At 35.3% G+C, this 25,521-nt stretch overlaps 2 protein-coding genes across 2 annotated transcripts; both read right to left on the reverse strand.

Annotated features, from left to right (window-relative positions):
• Positions 1–21,044: 21,044 nt before the first annotated feature.
• On the reverse strand, positions 21,045–23,937 carry LOC128032597 (uncharacterized). The gene is made up of 4 exons (XM_052621244.1): positions 23,758–23,937; positions 22,364–22,514; positions 21,671–22,201; positions 21,045–21,568 (listed from the first exon to the last, which is right to left on the reverse strand). The coding sequence occupies exons 1-4, from the start codon at positions 23,935–23,937 to the stop codon at positions 21,045–21,047; spliced, it is 1,386 nt and encodes a 461-aa protein (XP_052477204.1).
• A 6-nt stretch (positions 23,938–23,943) lies between these two features.
• LOC128032598 (uncharacterized) lies at positions 23,944–25,521 on the reverse strand. The gene has a single exon (XM_052621245.1). It carries the CDS (start codon positions 25,519–25,521, stop codon positions 23,944–23,946), a length of 1,578 nt encoding a protein of 525 aa, XP_052477205.1.

Raw genomic sequence — 25,521 nt, forward strand, 5'->3', positions numbered from 1 at the left:
TCTCAGTGCCCATGCCATGTCCCAGACATGGTCTTACAGGGGACCTCTTGTAACACCCCTAACCCGTATCCGTCGCCGAACTAGGGTTACGAGGCATTACCGAACAAACACAACCATTTTAAAAACCAAACTGATCCCAAACATGAAAATTAAATCATTTTCGCATAGCTATTTATAATTTACAATCAAAATCTAACCAACATCGTACTCAAACCTATACATGCCATAATATCAAGTTTAAATATTTAACAAAATACCAAAAGAAGTCGATAGTGTGATAGACTATGCTGATGATCCCCGAGCTCGTAACACGTCTCCAAAATCTATAAACTCAAATAGACAAAAACAATCAAAGTAAGCTTTTATAGCTTAGTAAGTCTATAGCATATCTAAAAATACATATAAAAGAATCACATAATTCTTTAAGTAAATTTATTGAAATCACAAATATCAAATATATTTACTAACCAATCATTGCTATATTAAGTCATTTTGTTTAAATATAAAAGAATGTATATTTAACTAATATACATAAATGGACAAGGGTATATACATTATATGCATATAATCAAGTTACTAACATAATCATTAACTGCATATACTGATTACTAGAGTACTTATTGTTCGCACTTCATTGGATCCATTTATATATAATTGTTCAATTACATATATCAAGAGCAAAATTTTATACTTATCAACTATAAGTGCCAAATGCATATATACACTTAAACCCACCTATGCGAATGCATACATATATACACACATATATTTATATCCAACAATTTCATGATAACCGATATATATATATATATATATATATATATATATATATATATATATATATATATATATACATACTCACTATTCACAAGGATTCAAATGATTATATACTCATCAACCACCTTGAAATAATGTTCATAAATTTATCCATTTCATATAAACAAAATCATATATATTTATACCCAATGCATAGAATCACTTAATTTAAACAGATTCACTGGCACTTCACCTGATAGGCTTATAGTTTAATTCCGTTCACCGGCACTTAGCCTGCTAGGCCTATAGCCTGATTCAGTTCACCGGCACTTAGCCTGCTAGGCTTGTAACCTGATTCAACTCACCGGCACTTAGCCTGCTGGATGTATAGTCCGATTCAATTCACCGGCACTTAGCCTGCTAGACGTATAGTCTGAATAATTTCACTGGCAATAAATCCGATAGTCGTTTCTCCGTTGGAATTGAATTATATTCAATTCTACGTAACAATCATGCACTTAAAACATGTATAATTCACAACAATAATTTCAGTTCAAAGAAGCTGTAATTCATATTCGAACTATATATGTATATAAATCCATACATAAAAATTCAGCTCAAAATTTATAACCTATATCTTTGAACCACATAGGTACATGAAATTCAAACACCAAATCCAGCTCAATATCTTCATGATTCAACCTAACAAATTTATGTATATAACTTTATAACTTGAATCCTACTACTAATATCATACTATTAAATTTATAATATACCAAGTAATATACATTTAACATTCAATTACTTAGATACATACACATTTTATGGCATTAAATTCACTTCAAAGAAAACATATCATACATTCAAATATATTATAAATAATCTAAGCTAATAATTTCATACCTTCAATTCAATACAAAATTATACATATGTATACATACATATTTGCATCTCATATACATTTATATATAATTTATACTTATAATTCAACTCATGAACTTATATATATATATTCATACACAATCGAACCTCATGCTCATATATATAACTTCATATCTAATTTCAATACAATAACTTATACATGCTTATTCGAACCCTATTAATATTTTTATAACATTCACAATTCAACTAAATTCAAAACTTATTTATATATATATATACATATATATATTGAACATTATAAATACAAATATAACATCCATACTTTCACTTAACTCCAAAACTTATAATTATATATACATACTTATTCGAACTTCTTATTTACATATATAAATGCTTATATTAACAAAATTCAATTTATATACTTTTAATTATAGCTCATCAATTATATAATAAATATACACACATATATATATATATATGTTGAGTTAATAACATTAAATTGCTAATAGACTTACCTCGGACGATGGAAAATCGAAGTCGGACGATTACTCGACTAATTTGGCTTTTCCCCGATCTAACTCCGATTTCTTTGGTTCTCGATCTTAATCAAAGCTTGAAAGTGCCGAATGAAACAAGCTTTAAACCCCTTTTATTTTCTCTCCGATTCGGCCAAAAGATGAAGAACATGGAATTTTGATTTGTTATATTAAACATATATTAACCTTATTATTATTTTACTATATTAACCTTTACTAATATATATATAAAACATATATAATAAGGTTGCATTAGTCCTTTGCCACCCACTAACTTACATAGTGGGCTAATTGCATAATAAAACCTCTAAATTATAAAGACAACAACAATTAGGTGTTTTAATAATTAACCCCTAAATTTTCATTTTACGCGATTAAGCCCTTTTATTAAATCGGACACTTAAACGACAAAATTAAAACACGAAAATTTCACACAATTAATTGCATACAAATTAAACACACAAAATAATATTAAAATATTTTTCTAATTCGGATTTGTGGTCCCGAAACCACTATTCCGATTAGAGTCAAACCGGGTTGTTACAACTCTCCCCCCTTAGGGATTTTCGTTCCCGAAAATCTTCCCGGTGAATAGGTTTGGATAACGCTCTTTCATTGTATCTTCTGACTCCCAAGTTGCTTCTTCAACTCCGTGTTTATGCCACAATACTTTAACTAACGGAATTTTCTTATTTCGTAACTCTTTGATCTTACGAGCCAGAATGCTAATCGGTTCTTCTTCATATGACATATCAGAGTTAATTTCAATCTCCATCGGACTAATCACATGTGAAGGATCAGATCGGTATCTACGGAGCATCGAAACATGGAATACATTATGAATCTTTTCTAACTCAGGCGGTAACGTCAATCTATAAGCAACCGGTCCAACACGCTCTATAATCTCATACGGTCCAATAAATCTCGGACTGAACTTGCCTTTACGACCGAATCTGAGTATTTTCTTCCACGGTGAGACTTTCAAAAACACTTTATCTCCGATCTGAAATTCTATATCATTTCTTTTCAAATCCGCATAAGATTTCTGACGATCCGATGCTGATTTCAGACTATCCCGAATCACTTTCACTTTCTGTTCAGTCTCTTTAATCAAATCAACTCCGTGTATCTTATTTTCACTGAGCTCGGTCCAATACAATGGTGTACGACGTTTACGACCGTACAAAGCCTCGTAAGGTGTCATTTTGATACTAGATTGAAAGCTATTATTATAAGCAAATTCAATCAAAGGTAAGTATCGTTCCCACGTACCTTCAAACTCGAGAATGCAACATCTTAACATATCCTCAAGTATCTGAATGATTCGCTCGGATTGACCATCTGTTTGCGGATGAAAAGCTGTGCTAAAATGTAGCTTCGTACCTAAAGCATCTTGTAATTTCTTCCAAAACCGCGATGTAAATCTCGGGTCTCTGTCCGAAATAATAGAAACAGGTACTCCGTGCAACCTCACAATCTGAGAAATGTACAATTCAGCAAGTTTATCAAGTGAATAATCAATACGAACCGGAACAAAGTGAGCCGATTTTGTCAACCTATCAACAATAACCCAAATTGCGTCTTTCTTGCTCGGTGTTAACGGTAAACCGGATACAAAATCCATCGTAATTCGATCCTATTTCCATTCAGGTATCATGATCGGCTGAAGCAATCCAGAAGGTACCTGATGCTCGGCTTTTACTTGCTGACATATTAAACATTTCGAAACAAAGTCAGAAATGTCTCGTTTCATACCATGCCACCAATAATGTTGTTTCAGATCGTTATACATTTTCGTGCTACCCGGATGAACAGAAAATCGTCCATTATGGGCTTCATTCAAAATCATCTGAATTAACTCTGGATTTTTCAGAACACATAATCGGTTTCTGAGTCTCAAACAATTCTCAGCATCAACTAGAAACTCTGAATCAACATTTAAGTCAGACTGAGCTCGTTTTGCAAGTAAATCATCATCGACTTTCTGGGCTTCACAAATCTGTTGAACAAATAACGGTTTTGCTTTCAATTCAGCTACTATCTCTCCATCATCAGACATAGCCATATGCGCGTTCATTGCACGCAAAGCAAACAGTGATTTTCGACTTAGGGCATCAGCAACAACATTAGCCTTTCCCGGATGATAGTCAATCACAAGCTCGTAATCTTTTAGCAATTCTAACCATCGGCGCTGTCTCAAATTCAAATCCTTCTGAGTCATCAAATACTTCAAGCTTTTGTGATCGGAATAAACATGACATTTTTCACCAAACAGATAGTGGCGCCATATTTTCAACGCAAATACAATAGCGGCTAATTCTAGGTCGTGCGTTGGATAGTTCTTTTCATGCGGCTTTAACTGCCTCGAGGCATAGGCTACAACTTTGCCTTCCTGCATCAAAACACAGCCCAAACCATTTAAAGATGCATCACTATAAATAACAAACTCTTTACCCGATTGGTGAACTAAGATCGAGCTTGGTCAAAAGAACTTTCAACCGATCAAAACTTTTCCGACACTTTTCTGACCACTCGAACTTAACGTCTTTTTGTAATAACTTTGTCATCGGGGTCGCAATCATAGAGAACCCTTTCACGAACCGTCTATAATAACCAGCGAGCCCCAGAAAGCTTCGAACTTCTGAGACATTCCTCGGAGGTTTCCAATCAAGTATAGCTGAAATTTTACTCGGATCAACTTTGAATACCGATCTCGATACAACATGGCCTTAAAATTGACTTCACGTAACCAGAACTCACATTTACTAAACTTTGCATACAACTGCTTATTTCGCAAAGTTTGTAACACAAGTCTTAGATGTTCGGCATGCTTAGTTTCGTCACGAGAGTAGATCAAAATGTCATCTATAAATACTACCACAAATCGATCCAGATACTGTCTAAAAATCCGATTCATCAACTCCATGAAAACAGCAGGTGCATTAGTAAGTCCAAAAGGCATAACCAAGAACTCGTAATGTCCGTACCTCGTTCGGAAAGCTGTTTTTGGCACATCAGAGTCTTTAACTCATGAATCGATAGTAACCTGATCTCAAATCTATCTTCGAAAACATGAAGCCCCTTTTAGCTGATCGAACAAATCGTCAATACGTGGCAACGGATATTTATTCTTTATAGTCACCTTATTGAGTTGCCGGTAATCAATACACATTCTCATCATTCCATCTTTCTTTTTCACAAACAGAACTGGTGCACCCCAAGGAGAGAAACTCGGTCGTGCAAAACCTTTATCAGTCAACTCTTGCAACTGTACTTTCAATTCTTTTAATTCGGTCGGTGCCATACGGTATGGAGCTATTGAAATTAGAGTCGTCCCTGGTACTAACTCAATACCAAACTCTACCTCTCGAATAGGTGGCAAACCCGGTAATTCTTCAGGAAACACGACTGAATACTCACACACTACTAGCACAGATTCAATCTTCTTTTCGGTCACTTTATTATCAAGAACAAATGCAAGATAAGCTTCACAACCTTTTCTCACATACTTCTGAGCCGACGTCGAGGATATTATTGCTGGTAAACCATTCAGATCATTAGATTCAATCCGAATAATCTCATCATTCGACACCGTAGATCAATAGTTTTCCGTTTGCAGTTTACAATAGCATCATGCAGAGTTAACCAATCCATACCCAAAATTATATCAAACTCGTCGAATGGCAACAACATCAAATCAGCGGGAAAACATAAATCTCGAATCATCAACGGACAATTCTTACACACTTTGTCAACCAACACACACCGGCCCAGGGGGTTTGATACTTTAATTACAAACTCAGTAGACTCAACAGGTAAAGTCTTACTGAATACTAAGGTCTCACACACATAAGAATGAGTCGAACCAGGATCAATCAACGCAATAACATTAGTATCATAAAGAGTGAAAGTACCAGTAATAACATCTAGAGAAGAAGCCTCCTCTCGAGCTCGGATAGCATATGCTCTGGCAGGTGCACGAGCCTCAGATCGAACTGCTGTGTCCTTTGTCCCTCTCTGACTACCACTTGCATTACCCAAATGCCTTGGCGGTCTACCCCGTACTGACACATTACTCGGTCTGGTATTCTGCACAGTATTTTGATCAGTTACCATCGGACACTCTCGAATGAAATGATCCTTTGAACCACACTTGAAGCAAGACCGATCATGTAATCTGCAATCTCCAAGATGCCATTTCCCACAATGCTTGCACTCTGATCTATTTTGTCGAACACTACCAACGCTAGCAACTGAAGTAGCTCGTGAACTCACAAGGGGTCGATCTCGATCATACTTAGGAAACCCTGCAGTAGCTTTAGATCGGCTATGATCCTCTCTGGATTTCCTTGAGGTCGACTGGAACAATTTACTAAATGATCGTTTACGGGAATCTCGAGCTTCATAATCAGCTTTCCTCTTCTCTTTCCCGAGCTCCACAGCTTTACAAGCTCGTTTAACAAGTACTACGAACTCCTTTATCTCAAGTATGCCCACTAACAGTTTAATATCTTCATTCAGCCCATCTTCAAATCTTTTACACATAATAGCTTCAAATAAACACACTCTCGAGCATATCTCTGAGTCTCACAAATTTTCGCTCATATTCACATCGCATCATCCGACCTGTTTCAATTCAAGAAATTCCTTACGCTTCGATCAATGAATCTCGGCTAATATATTTCTTACGGAACTCAGTCTGAAAGAATTCCCAGGTCACTCGCTCTTTCGGAACCACCGATACTAGTGTATTCCACCAGTGATATGCAGTGTCCCGTAGCAAGGATATGGCACATTTCAAGCACTCGTCAGGAGTGCAAGATAACTCATCAAATACTCGAATAGTATTATCTAGCCAGAATTCAGCTCGCTCAGCGTCATCATCATCAGTAGCTCTGAACTCTTCGGCCTTTTGTTTTCGAATTTTATCAACAGGAAGTTTAAGTAATCTCATCGGATCACTTACTTGAGGTATAACAGGAACCGAAGATGGATTAGTCGGGGGTGGAGGTCGTTGTACAACCGGATTTGTTTGGACATATTGAGTAAACCAGTCATTCATCATTTGGTAAAAGGCTTGTTTAGCCTCTCCCTCCTGGTTACTCGAGGTCGGTCGAGAATCTACCGGCTCTGTCCCTTGCGCAGGAGCAGGCGCTATACTCTCAACATCATCGGCTACGGCTCCTTCGGGATCCATTACTATACGAAAACACATTTTTAGATGTCAGCAGTCATCACACTATCTCAATATAAAAATTATGGCATGTATAGCTAGACTCATACACACTACGTTAGTCTGAGAATCGACTAAACCGTAGCTCTGATACCAATAAAATGTAACACCCCTAACCCGTATCCGTCGCCGAATTAGGGTTACGAGGCATTACCGAACAAACACAACCATTTTAAAAACCAAACTGATCCTAAACATGAAAATTAAATCATTTTCGCATAGCTATTTATAATTTACAATCAAAATCTAACCAACATCGTACTCAAACCTATACATGCCATAAGATCAAGTTTAAATATTTAACAAAATACCAAAAGAAGTCGATAGTGTGATAGACTATGCTGATGATCCCCGAGCTCGTAACGCGTCTCCAAAATCTATAAAATCAAATGGACAAAACAATCAAAGTAAGCTTTTATAGCTTAGTAAGTCTATAGCATATCTAAAAATACATATAAAAGAATCACATAATTCTTTAAGTAAATTTATTGAAATCACAAGTATCAAATATATTTACTAACCAATCATTGCTATATTAAGTCATTTTTGTTTAAATCTAAAAGAATGTATATTTAACTAATATACATAAATTGACAAGGGCATATACATTATATGCATATAATCAAGTTACTAACATAATCATTAATCGCATATACGATTACTAGAGTACTTATTGTTCGTGACTTCATCGGATCCATTTATATATAATTGTTCAATTACATATATCAAGAGCAAAATTTTATACTTATCAACTATAAGTGCCAAATGCATATATACACTTATACCCACCTATGCCGAATGCATACATATACACACATATATTTATATCCAACAATTTCATGATAACCGATATATATATATATACATACTCACTATTCACAAGGATTCAATGATTATATACTCATCAACCACCTTGAAATAATGTTCATAAATTTATCCATTTCATATAAACAAAATCATATATATTTATACCCAATGCATAGAATCACTTAATTTAAAGCAGATTCACTGGCACTTCACCGATAGGCTTATAGTTTAATTCCGTTCACCAAGCACTTAGCCTGCTAGGCCTATAGCTCGATTCGGTTCACCCAAGACTTAGCCTGCTAGGCTTGTAGCCTCGATTCAACTCACCGGCACTTAGCCTGCTGGACGTATAGTCCGATTCAATTCACCGGCACTTAGCCTGCTAGACATATTGTAACACCCCTTACCCGTATTCCTTACCGGAACAGAGTATGAGGTATTACTAAATTTTTAAAAATTTTCGACAGCATTCCTACTTATTTTTGCTTAAACCTCCTGCAAATTTAGAACACATTCCAATATACCAACCAATTTCATTTGTATAAACACACATATAGTTTAACTATTAATAAACACTACATTTAAAAGGGAACCATAACATATATTTACATGATGATCCCACATTACATAAAGTGTCTATACATGCCATAAAATTTCGGAACACTAGTAGTAAAATACCCCAAATGTGAAGGATAGTGTAGATGATTGTCTGACTTCGTTCCAATTTCCGAGTTGTTGGAAGTCACTATAACCAAGAGAAAAATAAAATCGAGTAAGCATATAGCTTAGTAAGTAAACACATGATAAATAAGTAATTACTCCCATAACTACACCAAAATATAAACTTATTCATGAATAACTTTATTGTTTAGGCAATTTCCAGCAAGCTGTTTTTCTGCGTCATAGTCGCTAATTTATTTTTATCTGGAGCTACAGGGCTCCAAATTGAGTTCTGTAAATTTTCCCTGAAACTAGACTCATATAAAATTTCACCATAAAATTTCAGAATTTTAACTCAGCCAATTAGTACAGTTTATTCATTAAACCTTCCCTGTTTCACTGCCCAACGGTTCTGACCCTTCCTCACTAAAATTTACTTAACTCTCTGTACAAAATTTGAAAAATGGTTTCGCTTGTTTCTAATAAAATAGACTCAATAAGGATTCCAGGGATATAAATTTCATGCCATAATTATTTTTTACAATTTTGGTAATTTTCCAAAGTTAGAACAGGGGATCTCGAAGTCAATCCAGCCCTGTTTCAGTAAAATTCAGATATCTCCAAAATACAACTCCTTTGCTTATTCTATTTCTTTCATATGAGAATAGATACATTCAACTTCAATTTCATATATTATTCAGCTTCCCATTCATTTTCCACCATTTATGGTGATTTTTCAAAGTTACCCAATTGCTGTTGTTCAACACAGTTTATAATTAAATCGTTCCTTTATGCTTTTGATATTTTCTCCCATCTCATACATGGGTCGATTTAGTATTCAACTCAATATTTACCCCATAAAATTTTCCACCATATGGCAATATTCATCTTCCACACTTTTTCGTTGAACACTGGAATGTTAGCCGTTATTGGTGGATCCCCACTTAGCACCACCACTGAATCGGGAATCAGACTTAGCAACCCCCGGGAATCAGACATAGCAACCCCTTTTATTTCAAAGATATGGTGGATATCGACTTAGCACCACCAATGAATCGGGAATCAAGACTTAGCAACCCCTGGGAATCAAAGACATAGCAACCCCTTTCACATTTCAAAGATATGGTGGATCACGCACATAGCACCACCCATAAATCGGGAATCAGACACAGCAACCCCTTTTATATACAACATACTACGGCTTATTCCGAGTGTTCAACCCATAACCCATATATTGCAACCCTTTATCACCTTTCCGATTTAACAACATTTTAGGATATTGCCAAACATTTATTTTAATTCCAAATAAATCTCAACATATATCAAATAATATCAAAATAATACATTAAGTCACGTGTTTATTTACCTCGGTGCAAAATATCGTAATTTTGCACTTTACTCCACTATCTTTCCTTTTCCCCGCTTGATATACTCTTCACGTCTTTCTTGATCTATAATAGCAAATTTAACTCGTTTAATATTCACATTTATTAAAATAATCCACCACCCAACTTTTGAAAATTACAATTTTGCCCCAAACTTTTGCATAATTACACTTTTGTCCCCAAGCTCGAAATTAAACTTCATCGCTTATTCTTAAGTTTTATAACATGCTGAACATTTTTCCTTCTATGGCAACATCAAATTCCCACTCCAACACATACTTTTGAATATTAATTATTTTTACCGATTATGTCTATTTACCTTTGCTTAAAATTGCTTAGCAAAAGTTGTTTAACAAAATCTCTAGCTTCATATTCCACCATAAAACAGCAAAATAAACACATTTCACCTATGGATATTTTTCCAAATATGAACCCTAACACTAATTAATGGTAGAATAAGCTAAACCAAGTTAATGGACTCCAAAAATACGAAGAACATTAAAACGGGCTTAGAATCACTTACTATGGAGCTTGAAAGCTTAAAACCCTAAATATGGCTTCCCTTGCTGATTTCGTTCACCATGAAGAAGATGAGCATATTTTGCCATCTTTTTCCCATTTAATTCTATTTAATAACCAAATGACTAAAATGCCCCATTTAAAAAAATCTATTTCACCCATTTCTTATGTCTATTTTGTCCATCAACTAACTAATGGTCTAATTACCACATAAAGACCTCCAATTTAAAATTTCATAACAATTAGACACCTCTAAGATGTAGAACTCAACTTTTGACTATTTACAATTTAGTCCTTTTGACTAAATTGAGTGCCCAAACGTCGAAATTTTCGAACGAAATTTTTACAAAAATTTTCCGTGAAATTGTAGACCATAAAAATATAATAATAACCATATTTTCCCTCGTCGGATTTGTGGTCCCGAAACCACTATTCCGACTAGGCCCAGAATCGGGCTGTTACACATATAGTCTGAATAATTTCACTGGCAATAAATCCGATAGTCGTTTCTCCGTTGGAATTGAATTATATTCAATTCTACGTAACAATCATGCACTTAAAACATACTTGTATAATTCACAACAATAATTTCAGTTCAAAGAAGTCGTAATTCATATTCGAACTATATATGTATATAAATCCATACATAAAAATTTAGCTCAAAATTTATAACCTATATCTTTGAACCACATAGGTACATGAAATTCAAACACCAAATCCAGCTCAATATCTTCATGATTCAACCTAACAAATTTATGTATATAACTTTATAACTTGAATCCTACTACTAATATCATACTATTAAATTTATAATATACCAAGTAATATACATTTAACATTCAATTACTTAGATACATACACATTTTATGGCATTAAATTCACTTCAAAGAAAACATATCATACATTCAAATATATTATAAATAATCTAAGCTAATAATTTCATACCTTCAATTCAATACAAAATTATACATATGTATACATACATATTTGCATCTCATATACATTTATATATAATTTATACTTATAATTCAACTCATGAACTTATATATATATATATTCATACACAATCGAACCTCATGCTCATATATATAACTTCATATCTAATTTCAATACAATAACTTATACATGCTTATTCGAACCCTATTAATATTTTTATAACATTCACAATTCAACTAAATTCAAAAACTTATTTATATATATATACATATATATATTCGAACATTATAAATACAAATATAACATCCATACTTTCACTTAACTCCAAAACTTATAATTATATATACATACTTATTCGAACTTCTTATTTACATATATAAATGCTTATATTAACTAAATTCAATTTATATACTTTTAATTATAGCTCATCAATTATATAATAAATATACACACATATATATATGTTGAGTTAATAACATTAAATTGCTAATAGACTTACCTCGGACGATGGAAAATCGAAGTCGGACGATTACTCGACTAATTTGGCTTTTCCCCAATCTAACTCTGATTTCTTTGGTTCTCGATCTTAATCAAAGCTTGAAAGTGCCGGATGAAACAAGCTTTAAACCCCTTTTATTTTCTCTCCAATTCGGCCAAAAGATGAAGAACATGGCATTTTGATTTGTTATATTAAACATATATTAACCTTATTATTATTTTACTATATTAACCTTTACTAATATATATATATAAAACATATATAATAAGGTTACATTAGTCATTTGCCACCCACTAACTTACATAGTGGGCTAATTGCATAATAAAACCTCTAAATTATAAAGACAACAACAATTAGGTGTTTTAATAATTAACCCCTAAATTTTCATTTTACGTGATTAAGCCCTTTTATTAAATCGGACACTTAAACGACAAAATTAAAACACGAAAATTTCACACAATTAATTGCATACAAAATAAACACACAAAATAATATTAAAATATTTTTCTAATTCGGATTTGTGGTCCCGAAACCACTATTCTGATTAGAGTCAAACCGGGTTGTTACACCTCTCATGATCCCAAGGATGCCAATGCCATATCCCAGACATGGTCTTACATGGGATCTCTTTACCCAAATGTCATGACATTTGTATCAAGTACTTTCCTTATGTATCAACGAGACTTTTTAATATTAATTCTTTATCATTTTATACTTGAATCAACATCAAATAAATTCATAGAATAAATTCATAGTTGCTGGAAAATAGCAGCATTAATAATAATTATTGAAATATTGCATTTATTTACCGTAAACTTACTTCGGTACCAAATATAGCCCAATTCACTAACTTAGTCTTCAACTTTACTCTTTCCTTTGTCCAACCTCGAGTTTCGTTCTTCTTGATCTAAAATAGAAAATTTAAATTATTTAATACTCACATTTATCAAAACAGCCATCGACTCTAACTTTGTAAAAATTACGATTTTGCCCCTAAACTTTTACATAATTACATTTTTCCCTAAGGCTCAGAAATTAAACTTCATCCCTTATTCTTATGTTTTATGACACGCTGAACATTTTTCCCTTCTATGCCAACATCAAATTCTCACTCTAACATGTACTTATGAACATTAGGTATTTTTACTGATTATGTCGTTTTACTCGTTTTCGCTTAAAATCGGCTAGCAAAAGTTGTTTAACATAATTTCTAGCTTCATATTCTATCATAAAACATCAAAATAAACACATTTCACCTATAGTTATTTTTCCAAATATAAATCCTAGGTTAAATTATTGCTAGAATAAGCTATCAAGTTACCTGGACTCTAAAAACGTAAAGAACATTAAAAACGGGGCTTGGAATCACTTACTATGGAGCTTGGAAGCTTGAAAACCCTAAATATGGCTTCCCCATTGCTGATTTCGTTCACCATGGAGAAGATGAGCACATTTTGCCATCTTTTTCCCTTTTTAATTCTTTTTATTACTAGATTACCAAATTGTCCCGAACTTAAAAATTTCTCATTTCACTTATCTCACGTCCATTTTTGTCTACCAACTTAACCAATGGTCTAATTACCATATAAGGACCTCCAATTTAAATTTTCATAACAATTGGACACCTCTAACATGTGGAACTCAACTTTTGCACTTTTTACAATTTAGTCCTTTTGACTAAATTGAGTCCCCAAACGTCAAAATTTTCGAACGAAATTTTCACAAAATCATTCCGTGAAAACATAGACCATAAAAATATAAGAAAAATAATTTTTTTCTCATCGGATTTGTGGTCCCAAAACCACTATTCCGACTAGGCCCAAAATCGGGATGTTACATATACTTCGCTCAATGCTCAGTGGATTGTTTCCGTCAATGCTAAATGTAAATAGTTATTAGGCTTCATTGTATCCTCAAGGTTCATTTGTCAATAACTCTTTTGCACACTAAAGTATAGGGGGAGGCGAATAGAACCTTAAAGATAGTGGCACAGTTACATGCCTTGAAGCCTCCAATTAATTTCTCATAAGTTTATTTTTTTTCCCCATACAATAACAACATTAAAATTTTAATACAAGTGAACCAAACATATTGAATTTCAAGTCATAGCGGTATATTTCATTATTTCATTTTTATGAGTTATTTGAATTTTAAATTGAAATTTCACTTATTATAATTATGAATAAAAGTATTTAAAAGTTAAGAAAATTAGAATTTGTGATGGTTGTTGTTTACATTAACTATTTAAAATTATTTGAATTCTTGAAAAGCTTCAAAATACGTTAATTATTTAAAAAAAGAATTTAAAATGAGAAAACAAAGTTGTCTCAGCCTGCAAATCAAGCATTTTAATGATGGAATTCATGTCCATCAATCAATTTATACAAAAAAGATCTTAAAAAATTTTTACATGAATAAAACACATCTATTGAGTACTCCGGTGGTTGTAAAATTACTAGATGTAAATAAAGACCTATTTCTTCCTTGTAAGGATGGCGAAAAGCTTCTTGACCCTGAAGTACCATATCTTAGTGCCATAAGAGCATTAATGTATTTTGCAAACAACAGGGGACCTGATATATCATTTTTCATGAGCTTGTTAGCAAGATTTAGCTTTTATTCAACACATTGTAATAGAATTAAAGCATTTAGACATCTTAAAGGAACCACTAGTATGAGTTATTTTATTCTAAGTGATTCAAGATCTCTATTAGTTGGCTATGTTAATGTTGGATTTGTTGACACCATTTTTTGGATGGAAAACGGGGTCGACTTGGGTTTTGACGAAAACAAAAAAAACGGGAGTCGCCACCAATCCTTTTTTAATAAGGTGTGATCAGATCACCTTGAAAAGTGGTTGTTTTTAATAAAATGATTTGATTTTATTAAAACAACAAGTTTGGTCCACGAAATTCAGAAAAACGGGTTCGGGAGTCGGTTACGCACGAGGAAGGATTAGCACCCTCGATACGCCCAAAATTGGTACCTAGTTGATTACTTAATGTCTTAGTGTCGAAAAGCTGAAAACTTTAAAGAAATTCAAAATACGATCCCTAAAAAAATTTCGAATGGCATGGATTAAAATTCAAGAGGAGATTTAGCAATTTGGCTAAACGTGAAATCGAAACCCAGTACCTTAGGGCACGTTCCTCGAATTTCCAAACACAAAATATTGCCTTATTTTGAAATTGTTGAAAAGGATATTTAGCTCTTTGGTTGAACGAGAAAAATCGACACTCAGTACCTTAGGGCACGTTCCTCGAATTTCCAAACGCAAAACATTGCCTTATTTTTTTAAAAGTTTTTAAAAGGATATTTAGCTATTTGGTCGAACGAGAAATCGAAACCCAGTACCTTAGGGCACGTTCCTCGAATTTCCAAACGCAAAATATTGCCTTATTTTGAAAATTTTTGAAAAGGATATTAAGTCATTTGGTCGAACGAGAAATCGAAACCCAGTACCTTAGGGCACGTTCCTCGAATTTCCAAACGCAAAATATTGCCTTATTTTGAAATATATATTTTTTAAGGATATTAATATGCATAACAAAATGTTAATGAATGCAATAATGTGAGCATAAGTAATACGAACAACAATAGTAAAATACGATAAATAAAAAAGGATAAATCGACAACATGCAAAATAATAAGAAATAAACAAATAAAACTAAAGCATAAAATATAATAATAATAATGGACATATAAATAAAACAAATAAATGAGAAAATGAATAAAATTATAAAATATATAAAAATGTAGGTATGAATTTAAAAATTTTAAGAAAAAAATATGTAGGTATATAAATATATAACTAAAATATGTATGTCTACACGTATATATATATATGTATATGTATAAGAATCATAGAGTATAAAATATTTAAGTATGTGCATTTAAATTCAAAACATGTATGTATATATGTATGTAAATTATAAATTAAAATACATAGGGATATGTATATATAAATACAAATATGCATAACTTTATAAATATATATATATATATATAAATTATAAAATACGAAAACATAAGTATGTATATATATGAATAAAAATACGTGTGTATATATATATTACATATAGACAAAATAGATATGAGAATATATATTATAAAACAATGTAAGTATGTATATACATGTATATATAAAGTTATGAAATATATAAAATATAAAGATAGGTATATATGTATATGAATTAAAATATATAGATATATATATGTACGTATATGTATGTAAAAAAGTGAAACATAAAATATGTATTTATAATAAATAACAAAATAAGTGTATATTATAAAAATCTATTTGTATATATATTATAATAATACAATAATAATAATAGTACTAACTTAATTGGTCTAATAAAATAGAAAAGGACTAAAATAATAATAAAAACAACATTTGGGGCTAAATCGAAAACAAAAATAAAAGGAAGGAATGATTTGAATGCGCGAATAAAATAGAGGATTGAAGGAAAATTTCCCTTCTCCTCTAAAACGCACAACTTCATTGAGGACCAAATCGAGAGAAAAATAAAATTTTGTGGTAAAATTAAAAAATAAAAAAAAATAGAACCCAATCGTAAACAGCCTCAAAAGCAGAAGGATCAGGAGCGCAAATAACCCCTTTTATCCAGAAACACGCGGATCCTAGGCGGTTCGGGTTGGGTCGGTTTGATCCATGCCAAAACGACGTCGTTTTTGGACTATGGTGCTAGCCCTAAATGACGCCATTTAGGGTGTCTATTTAAGCCGCCCTTTTTAGTTATTTTTCATTCCTCTGCTTTTAAACAAAAAAATCAAAATACTCTCCCCACCCTCCTTTCTCGGCCAAAGTCCTCGCCAGCAGCCACCATGTCGGTCGTCGATTATCGGCGCCGGCGCCACCGTAGGCGGCGGACAGAAGGTGAAAGGTCGGGTTTTTTAAACCCCTTTTCAAAAGCCTTTCGAAGATCGGGTTTTAAAGACCCTAAGGCCGAAAAAGAGAACCCCAAAAGTCGTCATCCTCGTCCGTTCTCAGTGACTCGGACTCCGGCGACGCCACAACAACGACGGCTCAAGTATGTTCCCCTTTTTTATTTACTTAAGTTATATTTTATATTTATAATAAAGAAGAGAAATAAATAGAAACTAGTCGAAACCGAAAGGAAACTAAGAAAATCACCTTTGCTGTTTTTCTTATTTCTTCAAAGTATTTTTTTTGCTTAAAATCAGAACCCCTTTACAATGATTCATTCCTGGCTTTATAGCCGATTTACACAAGTTTTCTAGTCTATTTTTTTGCTTGCTGATGTTTCCTCTCTGTCATTGTAGGCATGGGCGCACGTGGGTGGAGATGACAGTAGCAGTTGGCGGTGGTTGCGGCGTTGAGGGCAGGTAAGCTAGGGTTTCAGTTCTGAAACCCTAGTTTGACCATGGAGGCTGAGATCTTAGACCCAATGCAGTTGGGCTCGGCAATTGGGTCTAATTTGGGGTATTGGGCTGGTGTTGTATTGGGTTTGGTAATGGGGTTTAATTATTTTGGGCTGAGGGTTAGTGGGTTATTTTGTGTTTTATTTGTTTGTAATGGGCCATTTGTTTTGTTGTTATGGGCTGGGCGAAATTGGGCTTGTACAGCTGCCCCTCTTTGCTCGTTGTCGTGTAACGAGAATAGAGCAAAGACCAAGAAAGGCCAATTTTGCCTAGTCTCGCCTGTTTTGGACTTGTCCTGGTGCTTTTCTTCAAGTAGCTTCACTCCAGTCCACTGCGTCTTGTTGCTTCAATCCACTCCACTGCACTTCAGGGAGATAGGATAGTGTCTTCGATCTGCTCCGCTGTAATCTCAGGGAGATAAGATCTGAAATTCTTCGGTCTGTTCCACTGTAATCTCAGGGAAATAAGACAAGGTGCAATCTACTCTACTGTAACTTCAGAGAGATAAGATCCTTGGTTTTAATCCGCTCCACTGTAATCTCAGGGAGATAGGATTACCAGCTTCAATCTGCTCATTGTAATCTCGTGGAGATAAGATCTGAAATTCTTGATTCTGCTCCACTTTGTAATCTCGTGGAAATAAGACCGTGCAATCTACTCATCAGTAACTCGAGAGATAAGCTCCTTTATTTTAATCCACTCCACTGTAACTTCAGAGAGATAGGATTACTAACTTCAATCTGCTCCGCTGTAATCTCAGGGAGATAAGATTTCTGGCTTCAATCTGATGTGATCTACTCTGCTGTAACTTCAGAGAGATAAGATCTTTTATTTCAATCCACTACACTGTAATCTCAGGGAGATAAGATCTGGTACGATCTACTCTACTGTAACTTCAGAGAGATAAGATCCTTGGTTTTAATCCACTCCACTGTAATATCAGGGAGATAGGATTACCATCTTTGATCTGCTCCGCTGTAATCTCAGGGAGATAAGATCTGCAATTCTTCGGCCTATTCCACTGTAATCTCAGGGAAATAAGACCTGGCGCGATCTACTCTGCTGTAACTTCAGAGAGATAAGATCCTTGGTTTTAATCCGCTCCACTGTAATATCAGGGAGATAGGATTACCATCTTTGATCTGCTCCGCTATAATCTCAGGGAGATAAGATCTACAATTCTTCGGTCTGCTCCACTGTAATCTCAGGGAGATAAGACCTGTATAATGAACCTAATTATGCCTAATGATTAGGATGACATGATCAGAACGAATCAAATGCTCCTAACTAGATGTGTATGAATGACATGCAAAATGTCATGAAAATGATTCATTGATGCTTAGGTTATCATCACACAAAAGCTTATTAAGGCTTTATCACCGACGTGCTACACCGCCTTCTTGCTCGACTAACATATCCAAAGAAACACTTAATCTGATTGCCCCCCACTGTGCACGTCAAAGTTCAATCCACTGTGACATAAAAATTTGCACCACCAATCTCCCACTGTAACCCAAGGGTAGAAAGATACGGCTTTCTCAATCCTCTCCTATCGCAATTTAATTATATTGAATGTGAAACTCTTTGGTCCTTTACCTCATCCCCAAGGTGTCATACCAAATGCTCATGCATAATTGCAAAAAAATTTCTTCTCCCAGAAGACCTTTTCTTTTTGCCTGGTAAACATCGCTTGTCGGTTCATTGAAGCTTTGCTACCAACACGACATATTGTCATTTTGTTTAATCAATGTTTAGACAATAAAATCTAAAAGGATAGTCTTTAACTTAGACTCTTCCTTCTTAGATATTTCACCCTTTAAACTTGGTGTTTTCTAAACAATAGTCCTGTTTCAGGTTCCTTCATTATTTAGAAATTTCTAGAGTAATATGCAAAACTCCATTTGCTTGAACATTCAGTCCATTGAAAGATTATCGCAACAAACAAACAATATGTTATTGAGAACAAATCTCGAAATGAGTTAACAAATTTTGCTAAGATAAGATGAAAATAGACAAAATGAAATTTTATTGGGGAACAAAGCTTGAAATGAATAATACATCAATCAAAGCAACAAATTTCGCCAAGATTCAAAATATAAGATAACAACAGATGCCCCAGATATCGCAGCACGAGCTTCCCTGCACAAATCTTCTAAAGACCGTTTAATATGTGCTTAGGGAATCTACAGCATTTTGTCGATACCCCAAGATGTCGCCTACCCTTTCTTGCGATTCCGGTATAGCGAGACCACCACATGCCCCAGATTTTTGATCAAAATTTGAGTTGTTCCGTTCACCTCCTGCCTTATCAAAATTTGAGCCGCCTTTTTCAGGTTTTCAACTCAAATCCCCTTTGGTCTCAAGGTGCCTTTTTACGGGTTTTCACCTTGGCCTCTCCCTTTTTTTTTTAGACCCCTTTTTTCAAGTGAAATATTTCTTGACTGAGTCTGAGTTCATAGGATTTGGCAAGCTTTTACCATCCATCTCGCTCAAGATTATAGCTCCTCCTGAAAATGCCTTTTTTACCACATATGGACCTTCCCAATTTGGCATTCATTTTCCTCTAAAATCCTTTTGTAGAGGAAGAATCTTTTTCAACACCAAGTCCCCCTCGTAAAATTCTCTGGGACGAACTTTTAATCTCTTTTCTTCAACCAAGTTCAGCTGGTCATATCGGGATTGAATCCACTCAGCCTCATCCAACTTTAGTTCAGCTAATACTCGGAGAGAAGGAATTTCAACTTCTAGGGGTAAGACTGCCTCCATCCCATAGACTAAAGAAAATGGCGTTGCCCCCGTAGAAGTCCTAACAGAGGTACGATATGCCAGAAGGGCAAAAGGTAATTTCTCGTGCCAGTCTTTGTAGGTTTCAGTCATTTTCCCTACAATTTTCTTGATATTTTTGTTAGCTGCTTCCACAACACCATTCATTTTTGGACGGTACAGTGACGAGTTGTGGTGTCTGATCTTGAACTAACTACAAACTTCCGCTATTGAATTGTTGTTCAAGTTCAGCGCATTATCGGATATGATCCTTTCAGGCATCCCGTATCGACATATGATCTCTTCTTTCAGAAACTTGCTAACTGCTGACTTCGTGACATTTGCATATGAAGCAGCCTCCACCCATTTAGTGAAGTAATCAATAACTACACAGATAAAATGATGCCCATTAGAAGCCTTCGGAGATATTGGCCCAATAACATCCATTCCCCACATGGAGAAAGGCCATGGAGAAACCATAACATGAAGAGGTGACGGTGGTGCGTGCATTTTGTCACCATAGATTTGACATTTATGACATTTTTTGGCATAATTAATTCAATCCCTTTCCATGGTGGACCAATAGTACCCAAATCTCAAAATTTGTCTGGCCATCGTGAAGCCATTGGCATGCGTTCCACAAATACCTTCATGCACTTCTTTCAAAATTTCCTTAGCTTCAACAGCGTCCACAATACTTGATCTTTTCCTCTTTTATACAAGATATCCCCATCTAGGACATAATCAATGGCTAATCTCCTCAATGTCTTCTTATAATTTTCCGTCGCATGGTCAGGGTACTCACGACTCTTCACATATCGCAATATGTCATGGTACCAGGGGTGATCATCATTTTCTCCTTCATTGTCAATATTGCAACAATGGGCTGGAGCCTCATAAATGCTGATTTGGATAGGCTTCATATCCTCTAGCCTATTTACTTTGAACATAGAAGCTAGGGTAGCCAAAGCATCTGCCATCTGATTCTCATCTCGTGGGAGATAACTAAAGGTGACACTATCAAATTCCTCAATCAATTCCATAACCAATTTTCGATAGCGGACTAACTTGGGGTCTCTTGTTTCCCATTCCCCTTTGAGCTGGTAAATTACTAATGCAGAGTCCCCGTAAATCTCTAACACCTTAATTTTCCGTTCTATGGCTGCTCGGATGCCCATAATGCAAGCTTCATACTCAGCCATGTTATTTGTACAATCAAAATCCAATTTGCTAGTGAAAGGGTAATGATTTCCACTAGGGGACATGAGTACTGCCCCGATTCCATTGCCTATAGCATTTGAAGCTCCATCAAAATTCAGCTTCCAAGGACCATCTTCTTGAAAATCTTTTTCTATAGTTGCAACATTCATCAAATCTTCATTTGGGAAATCAAAGTTCAAGGGTTCATAATCCTCCAGCGCTCTACTTGCTAGGAAGTCCGCTATTGCACTCCCTTTTACAGCCTTCTGGTTCACATAGACTATGTCAAACTCAGATAGGAGAATTTGCCATCGGGCCATTCTTCCATTCAAAGCGGTTGATTCCATCAAGTATTTCAGAGGGTCCAATTTAGAAATTAGCCAGGTTGTATGGTACAACATGTACTGTCTCAGTCTCCGAGTTGTCCAGATCAATGCACAACATAACTTCTCGATTGGCGAATATCTTGTTTCGCATTCGGTGAACTTCTTACTGAGATAGTAGATTGCTCTTTCTTTTCGTCCTATCTCATCATGTTGACCCAATATGCATCCCATAGAATTCTTAAACACTGTTAGATACAGTATCAATGGTCTATCTAGACTTGGCGGCGATAGTACTGGAGTATTAGCCAAGTATTACTTTATCTTATCGAAAGCCCTCTGACATTCCTCATCCCATTCACCTGGATTATGTTTCTTTAAGAGACGGAACACTGGATCACATTTCTCCGTCAATTGTGAAATGAATCGAACAATGTAATTCAATCTCCCCAGGAAACCTCGAACTTCTTTCTGAGTGCGCGGGGGCGGTAAGTCTCGTATTGCTTTTACTTTGTCAGGGTCAACCTCAATCCCTTTTCTGCTGACTATGAACCCTAATAACTTCCCTGATCTGGCTCCAAACGTGCATTTTGCCGGGTTAAGCTTGAGCTGAAATTTTTTCAATCTCAAAAATAACTTTTTCAAGACTTGAATATGCTCTTCTTCAGTTCTAGATTTTGCGATCAAATCATCAACATAGACTTCGATCTCCTTATGCATCATGTCATGGAACAAAGTCACAATAGCCCTCTAATACGTTGCCCCTGCATTTTTCAACCCAAATGGCATCACTTTATAGCAAAAGGTTCCCCATAGGGTTATGAACGTAGTTTTCTTCACATCCCCAGGATACATCTTAATTTGGTTATATCCAGAGAAACCATCCATGAAAGAAAATAGTAAATACCCCGCTGTGTTGTCTATCAAGGTGTCGATGTGTGGCAAGAGAAAGTTATCTTTTGGGCTGGCCTTATTTAAATCTCTATAATCCACACACATTCGTACCTTCCCATCTTTCTTAGGGACAGGAACGATATTGGCCACCCACTCGGAGTATTTGACCACTTGCAGGAATCCAGCGTCGAATTATTTTTGCACCTCCTCTTTTATTTTTAATACAACATCTGGCCTCATTCTTCGAGTTTTTCTTGAACCGGTTTGCAATCTTTCTTTATAGGAAGTCAGTGAACTACAATGTCAGTACTTAGCCCCGGCATATCTTGATATGACCATGCGAAGACATCTTTGAATTCTCGAAGCAACTCAATGAGGTATTGTTTTACTTCTTCAGCTATGCATGTGCCAATCTTCACCACCTTTCCCTCTTCCAGGGTCACCGTCTCTACTGTTTCCTTGTGAGGTAGGATTTGTTTCTCTTTCTGCTCTACCATCCTCAACAAGTCCGGAGATAGGTTGCAATCTATGTTATCTTCAAAATCTTGAGATTCCTCTAAACACATATCTCGTTCGAAACGATTTTCTAAGTCCATAGTAGGGTCACTCATGTCATTGATGTCTTGGGACCTGTTATAAGTACCGAAAAATGTACACGGAATGTATGAATTTAAGGATTCTTATTTAATATGGTCATGAATGAAATGAAAGAATGATTTGGAATAAAAGCATCCAAGATGACTATTTATGCGAAAGAATGAAAAGAATTTTAAAAGAATATATACTCAAAATGCAAAAATATATTTCATTGAAATCACAATGTTCAAATATAAGCCCTTTTCACTTCACAAAAAGTTTCATTTTCTCTAGGCTTAGAACAATTAGTATGTTTTGAATATTACTCTGAAAAAGCTCTAAAAACTTCAGGCATTTCTTCTGCAGTCCAATTGTTTAAAACACTCCCAGGTTCAACGGGATAGATGCCTAATGTACTTCTTTCTTCAGATTTTTCTTCAGATATGGCATTGATATTCAAGTTTCCTAGCATTTCCTCTGTGATTTCCCTTCTTGGAGTCCTCAGTCCAGAATACTTGGTTCCTCCCGATACAAAGGTCTTGGATATGTGGGGGAAAGCCATCGGTTCCTAATCAACTTCTTTTCCGTTTACACGCGCCTTCCTCCTCTCTTGTCTTTTCTCCAACTCTTTTCTTCTTTGCTTAGCATTTGGTTTAAATCCTAAACCAAAACGGTCTTGCTTGTCCTTCAGCACTGGTGCCTCTATCCTTCCTTGAAGGCATCTTCCCAGTCCTCTTCCAAGCATAGCTCCTTTCCCAACTGTCATTTGTAGTCCCATCCTCGTGGCTCTAGATATGCTGGGCATCGGGATCTTCTTTCCCTCAATGACATAGGTCGCATTTATGAACTCTAAGGATCGAAAGGAACATTCAACCGCCTCATCATCTGTTCCCAAATATGGCGCGTCACTGGTTACAGATGCAATGATGTCTTCCTCAGCGTCAATCATAATTAACCGGCCTTCTGTTACCAATTTCAACTTCTGGTATAATGATGAAGGCACCGCTCCTGCTGAATGAATCCAGGGTCTTCCCAACAAGCAGTTATACGAAGGCTTGATATCCATCACTAAAAAATCCACCTCGTATATATTAGGGCCAATCAAGAGGGGTATTTCTATTCTTCCCATCACCTTCCTTTCAGTACCATCGAATGCTCTCACTATATTCTGACATGATTTCATGTAAGAGCTATCCATCGGTAACCTTTTCAAGGTGGATAGGGGTAAAACATTCAAGGCTGACCCATTATCAATTAGCACTCCTGCTAACGCATACTCCCCGCAACGAGCAGTGATATGTAATGCTTTGGTGGCTCCTCTTCCCTCCAGCGGTATTTCATCATCATTAAAGAAAATAAAATTGTCGGCACTGATATTGTTAACCAAGCGGTCCAACTTATTCACTGAGATATCGTGAGCGACATAAGTTTCATTTAGCACCTTAATCAACGCATTACGATGTATCTCCGAACTTATAAGCAACTCAAGCACCGAGATACGAGCCGGTTGTTTATGCAATTGTTCTACCACGCTGTACTCGCTATGTTTCAAGAATTTTAGAAATTCTCTAGCCTCATTTTCAGTCACCGGCTGATTGACACGCGGTTCAATTTTGTCTGTTTTTACTTTTCCCAACTCAACCGCTAAGGCTTTTCCTTTTTCGGATTCCACTCTTGTGTTTGCCGGATCATAGCGTTTTCCACTTCGTGTATAGAATCCTTCATCTTCTCCTGAAGCGTTTACCAAGCTCTTTTTCCCTGGAATTGTCACATTGCAGTCGTAATTCCAAGGAACCTTTTTGCTATCCTCGTAAGGAAAGGATACAGGTTTTTGGATTATGACCTTTGGCGCTTTTTGAATTCTAGATTCTCTACTCATTGGTTTTGAAATAATTACCACTAGGTGATTAGCCTTTTGGGCTTTCCCCGTGGATCCTTCTTCTGCAGCATAAACTTCTCCTTCTTCTAGTCCATTAATCTCTTCATAAAACTCCAACTCTTTGTTATCCATCAAGTTTTGCACCATGGTTCTGAATTTGGTACATTTTTGGATGTCGTGGCCTTCTTCTGCGTGGAACTCACAAAACTTACTTGCTCCTTCAGGCTTTTCTATTGAATCTTGTTTGATGCGTCCTCCTTTCATCAT

Source organism: Gossypium raimondii, chromosome 9, assembly GCF_025698545.1.
Source record: "Gossypium raimondii isolate GPD5lz chromosome 9, ASM2569854v1, whole genome shotgun sequence".
NCBI lineage: Eukaryota > Viridiplantae > Streptophyta > Magnoliopsida > Malvales > Malvaceae > Gossypium > Gossypium raimondii.